The sequence below is a fragment of the Chinchilla lanigera genome, unplaced genomic scaffold (assembly GCF_000276665.1).
Source record: "Chinchilla lanigera isolate Chin_1 unplaced genomic scaffold, ChiLan1.0 scaffold00068, whole genome shotgun sequence".
In the NCBI taxonomy this organism is placed as follows: Eukaryota; Metazoa; Chordata; class Mammalia; order Rodentia; family Chinchillidae; genus Chinchilla; species Chinchilla lanigera.
In genome coordinates, this window is record NW_004955469.1 from 552677 (window position 1) to 566319 (window position 13643).

Sequence of the window (13643 nt, forward strand, 5' to 3'; positions counted from 1 at the left end):
TCGGCGGTGGGCCCCGCGCCTCTCGGTCCCGGGGACGACCGGAAGTGCCCTGCGGGCGGGGAACACTGGTGATCGCTCGCGGCTCAGCAGACGCTGCGCGGGGCGGGAGACAGGAGGGGAGACACGGGGCGTCCCCAGCCGCAGCTCACGCATGCGTTGACGGGCTGCCTCCTTCCGCGGAGCCCGCGGGGCCGGGCGGGCCGCTTTCCGGAAGAGGCGGGGCCGTTGGCGGAGGCGCGGGATTCGGAAGTGCTGCCTGGCGCAGCGCGGGCTGGCTGGGTAGCTAGGGCCTTGGTTTTCCTTGTGTTGAAGAAATTCAGAAACTTAGAGGCAGCAGTAGGCAGGCTTGGGGCCCACTGGCAAATGACCGAGGAGGAAGGGTGTCCGGGTAAGTCGGGGGCCAGGAGCCCGCGCGGCTCCCGAGGGGCCGGCGTTGCGCGTCGTTGAGCGTTTGTAGTCCCTGCTTCCCCGCGCCAACCTCAGTGTGACCCCTCAGTCAATACCGAGCAAGCCTCGGTCCTCCCTGCGCTCGCCTCAGCTCGATTGACCCCACACAAGACTTTTGCAGGACTAGCTGACCTGGTCACCGAGCGTGCTCCAGAATCTTCCCTCTAGGGGAGGAGAGGGGCTCACGACTCCCCACCCCTTCAGTAATGAAATTTCTTCCTTCAAAGTCGCCTTTAACTTCTAAACGCAGTCAAAACTGTTATACTGCGGCCTCTGCAGTGGACTAATGAATCTGGATGAAATGGTCCTTGTTGGTAACTAGTGGGAAGCACCTGGGAGGTCCCTCTTAGATGTCACTTCAGGGGGCCTTCCTTAATCTCCAAGATGAGGTAGGGCACCTCTTTTCTCTACAGTCCTGTGCCCTCTTAGCAGACGTTCCTGTACTTCTCACATTGATACATTTGCTTGTTTTTCTGCATCTCATCCTACCAATGCCCTTAAATGTAGAACCTGATTTGCCATTCTTTGTATCTCCAGCACCTTCCTAAAAGCATTCCTGGTAAATAGTAAATGTTTGGTGAATATTTGTTTGAAAAGGTATGTTAACTCTGGCTTAGAGTAAGCCTCAGAGTTCAGGCTAAATTCACATGAAAAATTCAAATTAATTTTTAAAAATCATAAATTTTAAAATTGAAAAATTAAACTAAAAATACTTATAGTAAATCCCATACAGTACAACCTTGTGCTGAAAGTCGACACCATTTACCAATCATTATATGAAAATACAGTCATCTAAATGGGAATTGGAAAATTTAAGCATTCCGTGCCTTTTTGTTAAAATAAACTTGATAATTTTTTACTTGAAGTAATAGATTAGAAAACTTATTTTTAAGAAATACCTGTTTTGTATAAATCAAGCTACTGACTTCATGTTCTTTAAATTTGATTCATTAGTAAAATTAGCAAGGTTCTGTGTTTTTCTCACCTCATTCAGTTTTATAATTAACCAATAAAATCTTATTAGCTTTTAAGGAAGTTTTAGGAGCATAAATTGATTTATGGACACCATATGGTCACATCAAAGGTTTTGTTTTTGTTTTAACTTGAAATGGATTCTTAAACCCTATAATTAAATAGGAATTTATGTCCTGTGTAGCAAGCAATAATTTCTACAATAGAGTAATTTTTTAATAGTAAACTAAAAAAATTTGGCCATGAGATTCAAAAGATATTAAATGTAATTGATCTGGTTTAATGCCTGTCATTTTGGAAAAAGGTTAAATGTCTTCCCAAGGTTATTGAGCTAATCAGTGATATATCTAAGACCAAAATCGTAGGATTTTCCATATTCCAAACCCAGTGTTCTTTCCATTAAGCTAAATAAATTGAAGGCATTCATAGGTTATAATGTCACTTGTTATGTGTTGTTTTGTTGATAGATTAAACTAAGTAAATTGAAAGCGTTCATAATCTATAGTTATTTATCTCTTATTTCCTTGATTGCCATGAATATTCTTGTGACATAATTAATTCTTAAGAATTGTGGATATGTTAGACTCATTTTTATATAGTATATATTGATTGCATGATTGGACTTAACGTAAATAAAGTTATTACATTGTAATGGATTTGATTAGGAACTCACCAAATCCCACACCACAAAACCTGACCATACAAGGACCATCTGTTCTATGTCACATTGTGGTTCAGTACCTTAAAGGCTGTTGTACTCTGTTCTGTTTTGGAATTTTTTAATGTGCTTTTATAGTTTTAATTATTGCTATTTAATCACTTCAGAAAAATGGTGCAAAGAATATGCAACAAAGAAAAGAAAACAATAGATTATAGAGATCTTGGATTAACTACATTCTTAAAACAGGTTATGGTGTACTTTTTAATAAAGCAAACACTAAAAAGTAGAAGCAGAGAGGCTAGTTAGAAGGCTTAGCGTTGAATATAGGCAGAATTAGTGGAGTATCAGTAGAAATGGAGGTAGAATACATTTTGGAAATAGGGGACTCACTAATTAACTTGCTATTGGAGAGCAAAATAGAGACAAAGCAAGATTGACAGCTAAGTTTTGGACCTAAGCAGCTAGGTTTTGGAGGAAGGCTGGGGTGAAATAGTTTTGAGGAGAGGGAATAGAACCAAATGTTAGATGCATATTATGCATCAGACAATTAGATGTTCTATCAAGAGCTGGGGAGAATGATGTGGGATTAATAGTAAAGATCAAGACAGTGAACAAAAATTCTAATTCCTGTTCTCACCTCCAGTCCTTTAGTGTTGCTTAGCATAGTTCTGATGTGTATTTCGAAGCTAAAACTAGTGAATGCTATATGAAGTCTTGCAGTAACTCAGTCTAGTAGAAAATTTATTAGCAATCACTTTCTAAAGGGAAAAATCGTTAGCATGTGTCATAAAAAGATTGCTCTTCTAAAAATATCCCCTGGTTCCTGTTATTAAGAGAAAAAAGTTTAAAAGTATCGTCCTCCACAGTTGTAATTCCTTAATGCTTATGAAAGAAGATAGCTTAGTTTTTAAATCCATTTTGGTGGATATATGGGAACTGTAGGTTTAAAAGGCCTTGAGGTAGATTAAAGAATATCATAACCAGAGGACTGGCAATGAAGGCCCATTTTTCTAGAATGTCCCATGACTGAGGGAAAATGGAGAACAAAAGCTTTAGCATAGATATTTGCTCATATTGCTTATATTTTACTTTGGGGGAACCAATAGATAATTCAGTTATAGACATTTTTGGTCACTATTACACCAGTTGGTTTTAGGTAGCCATTATTACAGTAGGGTAGTGTTTACTCACATTTAAAAAATACAGACAAAATAGGTGTCCTACCTAGATATTTACAGATAATCTGTTCAACTACCATTGCTACTTATTTTGAACTGTGGTTACTTATTCTTTAAACCAGGTTTGCTTCTTTCATAAGAATGGGTGTAAAGACCCTCTTTCTGCCGGGCGTGGTAGCGCACACTTGTAATAGCAGCACTCAGGAGGCTGAGGCAGGAGGATCTTGCGAGTTCAAGATCAGCCTGGGCTGCAAAGTGAGCTCAAGGCCAGCTTGAACTGTATAGTGAGACCCTGTCTCAAAAGGACAAAAAAAAAGACCCTCTTTCTGTGCAGATTCTAATCTGTGGAAAACTTGTAAATTGAGCATCCCTCATCCTAAAATCTAAAATGCTTCTAAGTACAAAACTTTGGGCCCCAACACAGTGCCACAGTGGAAATTTTTCATACCATGTAACTTTGTTTCATGTATAAAATTTAAAATATTGTATAAAATTGCCTTTAGACAATGTGTACTAGGAGTACAGTCCTCCCTCCTAGTAATGGAGGTTACATTATGGAGGTTCATAGGTTCACTTATTGCAGCTTCATTGTATTGAGGGTTTAAAAAAAAACATCTAATTCTGTATCGCAGAGTTTTCGCTATATAGCAGGATTGTGTAAATATATAGGTATTTATTTATATAATATTTATGGCTATTTTTGTTTAAAAAATTTAAAACAACATAAAACAAAAAATGTTGATTCAAACATATTAAAAGAATATCAAAATAAAATACTGTGCAGTATGTATTTCATCAGTGGTTGAATAGTGTACTTTACACAGTAGAAACGCAGTATGCCACTACTGCCAGCCCAGACCTGACAGAGCCACCTGGCCATGCAAGCTGACCCACACCGAATGGGCTTTGCTTATAGGCAAGGAGGGTTTGCTGCATGACCCCCGGCCCCCACCAGCGGTAGGAGCCAGCCTGGGCAGGGCAAGCGGTTCCGGCCGGGCACTGGGCTGTGACTGGGGCTTGGCTGGGCCACACACACACCGCTCCCTAGCCAGATCCCGCCCTCCATCCATACCTGCCCTATCTTCCTCTCCTACCCTCGGAGCTGAGGCACCGATTCCCCCAGGCATCCCCAGGCGCCACCCCAGTTGGAAGCCATGGCTTTGGGAAGAAGGATCTCCCTGGGAATGCGCATAGGAGTGTGGGAAGGGTTTATAAAGCCTTAAAGTATATACAAATGATAAAATAAATATAATGCCCCTACTTCACGGATTTTCACTTACTGTGGGGGTCTCTGTAATGTAACTCCCGTGATAGGTGAGAGACCACTGTATTTAAAATACAAATGAATTTTATGTTTAGACTTGATTGGGCCTCATCCCTAAGATAATTCATTATGTGTATGCAAATATTCCAAAACTGAAACAGCATCAAATTCCAAACACTTCTGAGCCCAAGAACTTGAGATAAGAGATATTCAACCTAAAATACAATTAATTCTTGGCTTTTTTTTTCCAGCCATGGCTGCTCTCAGTGAATAATATACTCCATTAAAATCTTTCCAGAGTGACCCTAATGTTCTTGAAATATTTGGAGAACTGCAGTGTAGTCTACCTCCTCCACATTTCTGTATTTGTTTTTCACCACAACCCACAAAAAATACAGTTTGACATCATAGTCCTACAGATAAATGTGTGTTTTACATGTACTGTCATACCTAACACTGGCACAGATAGTAATTCTTTACTACTATTCATTTACATGTGGGGAGTTAACTTATGTAATGAAACATTGGTGGAAGGATTTTTTTTTTTCTCTTTTCATTTTTGGTACCAGGAATTCAACTCAGGGCAATTGCCAGGCAAGTGTGAGGCCCTGGAGGAAGGATTGAAGTTAGAACTGGAAGGGCCAGAAAATAGGTGTGCCTTGCCCAATACACCACCAGTTCTTGGCCAATTTGAAGAAAATCTCACAGTGAGAATCTCTTTTTCTTCAAAAGCTACATTTAAGTTGTATTTATTTTTCAGATGTTTATTATTAACATATTTGGTCACTTAGGCAAGAACCAAACCGTCTAAAGATATTTCTCTATTTCCTTACAGATAGAGCTATATTTTTTAAGACTTGATCTTAGCCAAAAGGCCAAAAAGCAATTAGGGCTATATTTTTCAAAAAATAATGACTAAACATATCATGATTTTAAAAACAAAACACAAGGGAAGGAGAGTAATTCTTTTCATCCCTGAACTGCAGTCATCCTTAATATGTAATTTAGTTTGTACTTTTATTTAAAAAAAAATATTCTTCAAAACAAGGTAAGAGGGCAAAAGTGGTTAATACGTTGAGTATTGTTATCTTTAAATTAGTAACAGAGTACAAGATATTAGCATTTAATTGTCCAAAAGATATTAACACAAATTTTCTTTTCAATGAATTAAGATAAATTACTAGCATAACAATCTTAAATATCTTTTATATATTTTTACTTTTGCTTTTCTCTTTTCTCCATCTCCACATTCCAGTTTCTCTTTCCTCTTAAAGTTTCTTCCCATTTTTCAATATCTATTGTACATTTTGAATCTTACTTACTTTTTCTTCTCACACAGGAGAGACAATACAGTGTTTACACATATGCGTCTGGTTTATCTCACGAGTATCGTCTCCAGTTGCATCCATTTACCTCCAAAAGACTCAAGTTTATCCTTTTTAATGGCCGAATAATAATCCATTGTATAAAAATAGCACATCTTTTTATCTGTTCCTGTGTTAATAGGCATTTGGGTTATTTCCAAGATCTAGCTGTTACAAACTGTGCTGCTATAAACATTGGTGCACATATGTTGCTGTGGTACAATGTTTTTAATTCTTCCAGGAAGACCCAGAAGGGGAATAGCTGCATCAACTGGGACCTCCAATCCTAGTTTTTTAAGGAATCTCTACACTGATTTCCACAGTGATTGCTCTAGTCTACACTCCCACCAATAGTGGAAAAGGGTTCATTTTTTTTTCCCACAGCCTCTCTATCATTTGTTATTGATTTCTTGATAATAGCCATTCTTTCCAAGGTGAGATAGAATCTCAGTGTTTTAATTGGCATCTCAAATGACCAGAGATGTTGAACATTTTTTTCCATACATTTATTTGTTCTTTGTATTTCTTCGTCTGAGAAATATATATTCATCTTAGATGCCCATTTTGAATTAGGTCTTTAAATTTGGGAGGTCTGATTTTTTTTTTCTTTATATGTTCTTTATAGTAACCCTTTAAGGAACAGGGGGCAAAATTTTTTTCCCACGTTGTAGGGTGTCTTTTCACTGTTGGTGGTTACTCTTGCCGTGCAAAAGCTTTTTTTTTTATTTTCAAGAGAAAAAAACTAACAAAACAACAACAATGAAGACAAAAACAACGAAAACAATACATGACCTCAAAACAAAATGTTAGGAATTAACAATGATTGCTACATTACATACTGTTATCTTCAACGAAGTTGCTCAGTCCACCAGATGTAAGATTGATCAAAGACAGTAACAAGTAATAAAAAAGGAAACCATTGGAAATGATACAGAGCTTCACCATACAAGATGATAGGACCAACAGTGGTTCTTATACTGCATATTATTGTCTTCAGATCAGTAATTCTAATTATCAGATACAAGCATGTGAAGTTGGTTAAAAAAAATTTTAAGCATTAACTTTTCCTTTCAGTAAACCACAGACATCAGCAATACACCTATCCCAGATATTCTTATATATACATATAAATTTAGTTTTTCATTTTAAAGAGAAAAGAAAAAAAATAACAAAAACAAACACATAAAGAAAACAGCATAGAAAATTTAAAAATGAAAAAAAATTAAAAAATGATACAGAATTTCAAAACATGGTGATAGGATATTAACAATGGTTGTTATAAAATGTCTTCAAAATGGTTGCACAGATAACCAGATATAGGCATGTAAGATTGATCAAACAATTATACATTAATTATTCCTTTCAATAAACCAGCAGATATTAGTAGTACAAATATCCTAGCTATCCTGTGTATACATATACATATTTTTTTCCTCTTTTTCCTCTCCCCTCCTTCATCCCAGTTGCTCCTTCCTATCTGAGCAGTTTCTTTCCCTTTCAAAATATCTGTTGTACCCTTTACTCCTTTAAATTCTTAAAATGAAGAGGCAATATGATGTTTACACATACAAGTCTTATTTATTTGACTTATGAATATGGTGTCTAGTTTATCCACTTACCTATAAAAGCTTCTAGTTTATCGTTCTTTATAGCTGGGTAATATTCCATTGTATAAAACTACCACATCTTCTTTATCTATTCCTTAGTTGGTGGACATTTGGGTTGTTTCTAAGAGCTAGCTATTATAAATTGCACTGCTATAAACATAGTTGCACATACATTGCTGTGCTGTGATGTTTTCAGTTCTTCTGGAAAAATACCCAGGAGGGGAATAGCTGGGTTGAATGGGACTTTTAATCCTAGTTTACTGAGGAATCTCCAGACATTTCTACCGTCATTGCAAGTCTACACTCCCACCAACAATGGAGAAGAGTTCCTTTTTCCCCACAGCCCCTCCAGCATTTGTTATTGGTTGATTCCTTGATGATAGCCATTCTTCAGGTGTGAGATGGAATCTCAGTGTTGTTTTAATTTGCATTTCTTGAATGACTAATGATGTTGAATATTTTTTTATGTATTTACTTGCCATTTGTATTTCTTTCTGTGAGAAGTGTGTATTCATCTCAGATGCCCTTTTTTGGATTGGGTCTTTGAATTTTGGGGGCCTGATTTTTAAAAATTTTTTATATTTTATAGACTGGAGTCCTGTAGCTGAGGGACAGTTCGCTAAAATTTGTTCCCAGTTTGTGGGGTTTTCTTTTCACCCTGTTGGTGATTTCTTTTCATGTGCAAAAACTTTTCAATAAGATGAGATCCTAGTTGTTTATTCTTTGAAGTATTTCCGTGTAGTTTGGTTTTTGTTCATGAACTCTCTCCCTACCCCTATGTCTTCAAGACTTCCACCTACTTTCTCTTTCAATAGATCTTGTGTTTCTGTTTTAATATTTAGATCTTTAAGCCATTTTGACTTTATTTTGGTACATGGTGATAGGCATTGGTCTAGTTTTAGTCTTTGGCATGTGGAAAGTCAGTTTTTCCGGCAGCATTTATTAAAGAGGCTAACTTTCTTCCAGTGAACGTGTTTGGCCCCTTTGTCAAAGATAAGGTAGCTGAGTGTCTTTATGGTTGTGTCTGCATCTTATAGTTTGTTCCATTGATCTTCAGGTCTGTTTTTTTGCCAGTATCATGCTGATTTTGTCACAGTAGCTTTGTAGTATAAATTTATATTCGGGACCTTCATATGAACTAGATTTGTGGTTATATAACAAAATCTAAAATGAACCAGACAATTATGTGCTGTATGTAAGTTCTTAATATGTCAATTTTTTCCCTCAGGGGTTAAAATTTAAAATGGGTTAGGGACAAAATAGTGAAGTGGGACAAGAAGCAGAGATTAGAATTAGACCTGTTAGCCGGGTGTAGTGGCGCATGCCTGTAATCCCAGCACTTGGGAGGCTGAGGCAGGAGGATCATTGCAGGTTCGAGACCAGCCTGGGCTACAAAGCAAACTCAAGGTCAGCCTGAACTGCATAGCGAGACCCTGTCTCAAGAAAAAGAAAGAATTAGGCCTGGAGGACAAAGGAGGATCACACTACCTTTGGGAAACTGGTACAGAAGACTGGAATGGAAGAGAGAAGGAAGAGATAAAAAGAGGAACAGAACAGAAGCACAAAGAGGCTAGAAATCACGTTCACACTCATATAAAAACAAGATCAATGAAGGAGAAAAAAAACAAAAATAGAAAACCAAAACAAAACCTCAACAACAATAAAAAAAAGATCTAGAGAGAGAGGGGAGGAGACAAAAAAGTCTATTTCCATGTTCGTCTCTGCGGTCATTGGTAGACAATGTGTGGAGACAGTCCCAATCCATGCCAATCTATCCCAGCACTCCAGCAATAGCTGTTTGGTAGGGTAGTAGATAGTCTCATAGGGCCCTCATCTTCTGGCCAAGATCAGATTCATTCAGCCTGTAGCTGTCAGCACACCTTCCATAGGCCTGAACCCAGTTGGCAGCCTCTAGACGAAGCTGGCAGCCACTCTGAATTCTGAGCTCAACCAGCCCCTCTCCAGGATGGCTTCTGGCCATTTGCTGCCTTGTACAGCACGACTGATCCCTCCACACTCACCACCAGCTAGTGCAGTCCTTTGTGTCCGCTGCTTACCTCCACAGCTGCGTCTCTGTGTGGAGGCCTCGGGTCACCAGCAGTTACTACCTCCACAGGTTTGAAGCATTCCCCTTCAACAGTGAGTCCTATCTCAGAGAGAAGGCGCCACCAGCTACCTGTTTCTTCTTTGGAGTTTCTCTCTTCGCTCTCTCCATGGGCTTTAATTCACACTTCAGATCCTTCCTGGGTCCAAGGGACCCACTTCCCTCCTTCTTGCCTTCCTCTTGTTGCTATATTCCAGCGTGTGGATGGTGACTCTCAGAGAGGCTCTTTCTCTGCTGCTTACCACTCTGCCATCTTGGTCCTTTCTCCTGTATCTATCTTCATAAGTCTTTCCCAGTTTTTAATGTATGGCATCACTGTTTGAACATCTAGTTTACTTTATTAGTCTTATTGCTGGATGTGTGGTTCTTCCCTGTGTTTCACTGTTACAAGCAATGCTACAGTGAGTATTGTATATAAATTTGTGTACACCTGATAGTGTATCTTAAATGAGAGTTCTAGAAGAGATGGCTAAATCAGAGGATACTTTTAAATTTGGAACTCTAGAGTCAAGATCACATTTTAGTAATCAAAATTATGGTAGTATTTCTCCAAATAAAAAAAGTGCTTAGTTTCCTTCCATACCAGCCTATTCCAGTATCCAATGTGAATCATAAAGGAAACCGAAATTATCAACAAGAATTTTCCTTGAAGTTTTGTGAGTTATGTTTTCATATGGTTGATAGTTTTAAAATCTCATTTCTTTTCATAATAATAAGGCTTTAGAAAATGTTCTAGAATTAATCGTGACTTTTCACTTTTACTGTGAATTTATGCCACAGTGCTATACTCAACTAGCACAGCTTCTTAATATGAAACAATATTTGCACTGGACCCCATTTACTACAAAATGCTTTGTGTTTACGTCTATATATTTTGTACAGAAGGGACATTTCTGTGTATATATACTTAATAAAACTGAGCACTGAATACATTGTAAAATTAAGATTTGGAAAAAATGGATTTTTTTTTAAATGGAAAATTTTAGATAGCAACACTTCTGTCATTTACTTTCTTTGCATCCACATGCAGTTTGAGAACGTTTAATTTTAGAATAGACTGTGTTATAGAAAAGATAATAGTTTTTATTCAGAGGGTTTCTGCATATAGGTGGTACCTTTTGACTTCTGTCTTCTTGTCTCCCACATTGTGTTTTGGTGTGAATTAAGATTATTATCCAGATGATCTGGGTTGTAGTTACACAGTCACACTTAATTTCATTGCAAATGCTACATGAATTCTTTGTTGAATAACACAGGAAAGGAAAAACAGGTAAATGTTTAATGAAGAAAAGTTATTCTTAGAACATACCAAAGTAGGTTACAAGAGCACAATTGAAGATAGTTTTGTTCGTGAAATGACCTGTAATGTACATAGAAAAAAGTTCAGCATTGGTTTTTATTGGATGGAAAAATTTCGTTTTTCCACAATGAACGTGTATCACCATGTATCGCCAGTACCCTTTTTACAAAATACATATGTATTGTTTCAACACTTATTCAGTGTCTCATGTTTCTTCTCATTTTCCACCAAAAGTTTCCTTCATTAATTTTCTTGGAGTTTGGGGGGTTTTTGTTGTTGTTGTTGTGTGTTTCTATGCTTCCTTGTGGTTGTTAGTCCCATTCTCTTTAGATATGTAATGTCAAGGGGTGAATTCTCAACTAGACAAAAATGACTTACAGTGTCGCTGCCTTTTCTACCAGTCTCTGCATTTGGTACTCATGTTACTGGCTGGAACAAAGCCAGTTACTGCCTTTCTCATGTTCTAGGTGTTCTTGATTCCTCTCAAAAAGTTGACTAAGCAAGAAATTAGAAGAATCCTGAGTTATCCTGAACTAGTTCATAATACAGTGTTTGAGTTTCTATCCTGAAATTGTTTCTTTTAACAATTTTTTATAAAATGTGTTTCAAATAACAGCTGATAGTCACCAGAATGGGAGTAAATGACTTGTGGCAAATTTTGGAGCCTGTTAAGCAACGCATCCACTTACAGAATCTTGGTGGGAAAACCATTGCAGTTGATCTGAGTCTCTGGGTGTGTGAGGCACAGTCTGTCAAAAAAATGATGGGAACTGTTATGAAGCCCCACCTCAGGTACAGTAAAAGCTCTTAGAATGTAACTGTATGATTGGAACAGCTTCGGTTTTTGTCTGGGCTTTATTTCTTCCGTCTTTTGAGAGATTTTAAAGCACGTTTAACATGTCTTAAGTCTGATGGCCCACAGATTTGTACCTCTTTCTCCTTGAGCTCCAAACTCACTATCTACTCCTCCCTTGCATATCCTCTAGCATGCTTTGATTACTCAAAGGCAGAATTTTAGGAACCATCATCTCACAGTTTTACATCTTCTTCACATCAAATCCATCACTAAATCTTTGTGGTTTTACTTCTAAAACATACTTTATGTTCACCTCAGTCTGTGCCAACACCATCTTTCATTTATGCTACTGAAACAACACTTTCACTAGTTTTCCTTCCTTGCTCTAGGGCTTCTTCTCCAAACCATTTTCCTTACAGCAATGACAATCGTGATAAATCACCCCTGCATAACAGTGGTCCGTTCCCTCTGTACTTAAAATAAATCTTAATTTGATAAGTGTTTATCCCATGTGACATTCTGGTGCTTTATCTAATACAGCTTTATGTCATACTGTGTTTTGCTATCAATACATTATGGTTAATATATCACTGACATACATTTCAGGAACTTATTTTTTCGTATCTCATATTTAATGCAAATGGATATAAAACTGGTGTTTGTTATGGAAGGGGAGCCACCAAAACTGAAAGCTGATGTCATGAGCAAGAGGAATCAGACTCGATATGGGCTTTCTGGAAAAACATCATCTCAGAAAACAGGAAGATCACATTTTAAGTCAGTCTTAAGAGAGGTAAGCATTCAGATTTGGTTTTATAATTCTGATTTGAATTAAAGAGTACATTTTGCTCTAATAAGTTTGTAAACTTTAATAACCATTAGCGATACTGTGACTAGAAGACTAATGTGTAAAGAGAAGTTTGTGCTTCAGAGGAAAGCTGATTTGAGTTCAAGTCTGGGCACTGGCATTTAGAAATTGGGCAGGATTTTTAACCTGTCCATCCCTTAATTCTTATACTGTGAATAAGGAGAGTAACATTTAGCAGAGAAAATAGATCCAAAGTAACTAGAACATAGTAGGGACTTGATGATCTTACCTTTTATAATATCTTGAACAGTTGAAGAATTCCTAAAAAAACAAGGCGTGATCAAAGTATACACTGAATGCTTATATTTTTAAAAAAACTTTTTACAGTAAAAGATACATCGCTATTAATCCCCCTCAAAAAATTCCTCGCTTCAAATACATTTACTGTGTCATTCTTGCCATTTTCTAAAGCAGTTAGGGAAGTTCTTTTTTTGTGAGTGTCTTACAAGGTGTGGTAAAAAGTTAGCACATCTATGACCATACCACCCTGAGGGTGCCCGATGTCATCTGAATTGATTGAGCACATGGAGGCAGTTGAGATTGCACAACTAAAATTATGAAAGGGCACTTCTAGAACTGCTTCAGAAGGCAGCAAGAATGATGGAATAAGTGTGTTTGAAATGAGGGGAAGTATTTTGAGGGGGATTAATAGCAATGTGTCTTTTACTGTAATAAGTTTTATTTAAAAAATTTAAGCATTCACCATATTTTTCCATCATATCTTATACAGGAGATGTCATTAATCCCTACTTCATTCATTAAAGTTTATTATAGATCATATATAAAATACACATAATTGGTTTCTCAGGGCTCATAATTTTGAAAAGTAATTTTTATGTTTTATTTTTATATTACTTATGATATTGCTATATTTCATAGTTTTATAAGAGCTAAGAAATTACCCCCAATTAATATAGTATATAATTTAAGCGAAAATCAGCTACTATTTTGTCTTTTTTCAAATGTGTATTTTTATTTTTATTTTTTTTATTTTAGAGAGTAAAAGAAGGATAACAATAATAGGGGGGTGCTTACCAAATTACAGACAAAGTGGTAGGAAATTATCAATGGTTATTGTTTTA

The 13643-nt window shown here is 37.1% G+C and overlaps 2 protein-coding genes across 3 annotated transcripts in view; one reads left to right on the plus strand and one right to left on the minus strand.

The window, feature by feature from the left end:
• The window catches only part of Smc6 (structural maintenance of chromosomes 6), a gene marked incomplete in the record, with an annotated part of 96772 nt that extends 96654 nt beyond the window's left edge, over positions 1-118 (minus strand). The window contains 1 exon segment of the mRNA XM_013522645.1: positions 1-118.
• Positions 119-173: 55 nt separating this feature from the next.
• The window catches only part of Gen1 (GEN1 Holliday junction 5' flap endonuclease), a 37943-nt gene continuing 24473 nt past the window's right edge, over positions 174-13643 (plus strand). The window contains exons 1-3 of one of the 2 annotated variants that reach the window (XM_005400326.2): positions 174-388; positions 11514-11689; positions 12300-12486. In XM_005400326.2, the coding sequence (XP_005400383.1) occupies positions 11529-11689; positions 12300-12486 (348 nt within the window). In that variant the 5' untranslated portion in view covers positions 174-388; positions 11514-11528. The remainder of the gene's footprint in view (positions 389-11513; positions 11690-12299; positions 12487-13643) is intronic. The other variant, XM_005400328.2, reaches the window with a different exon arrangement.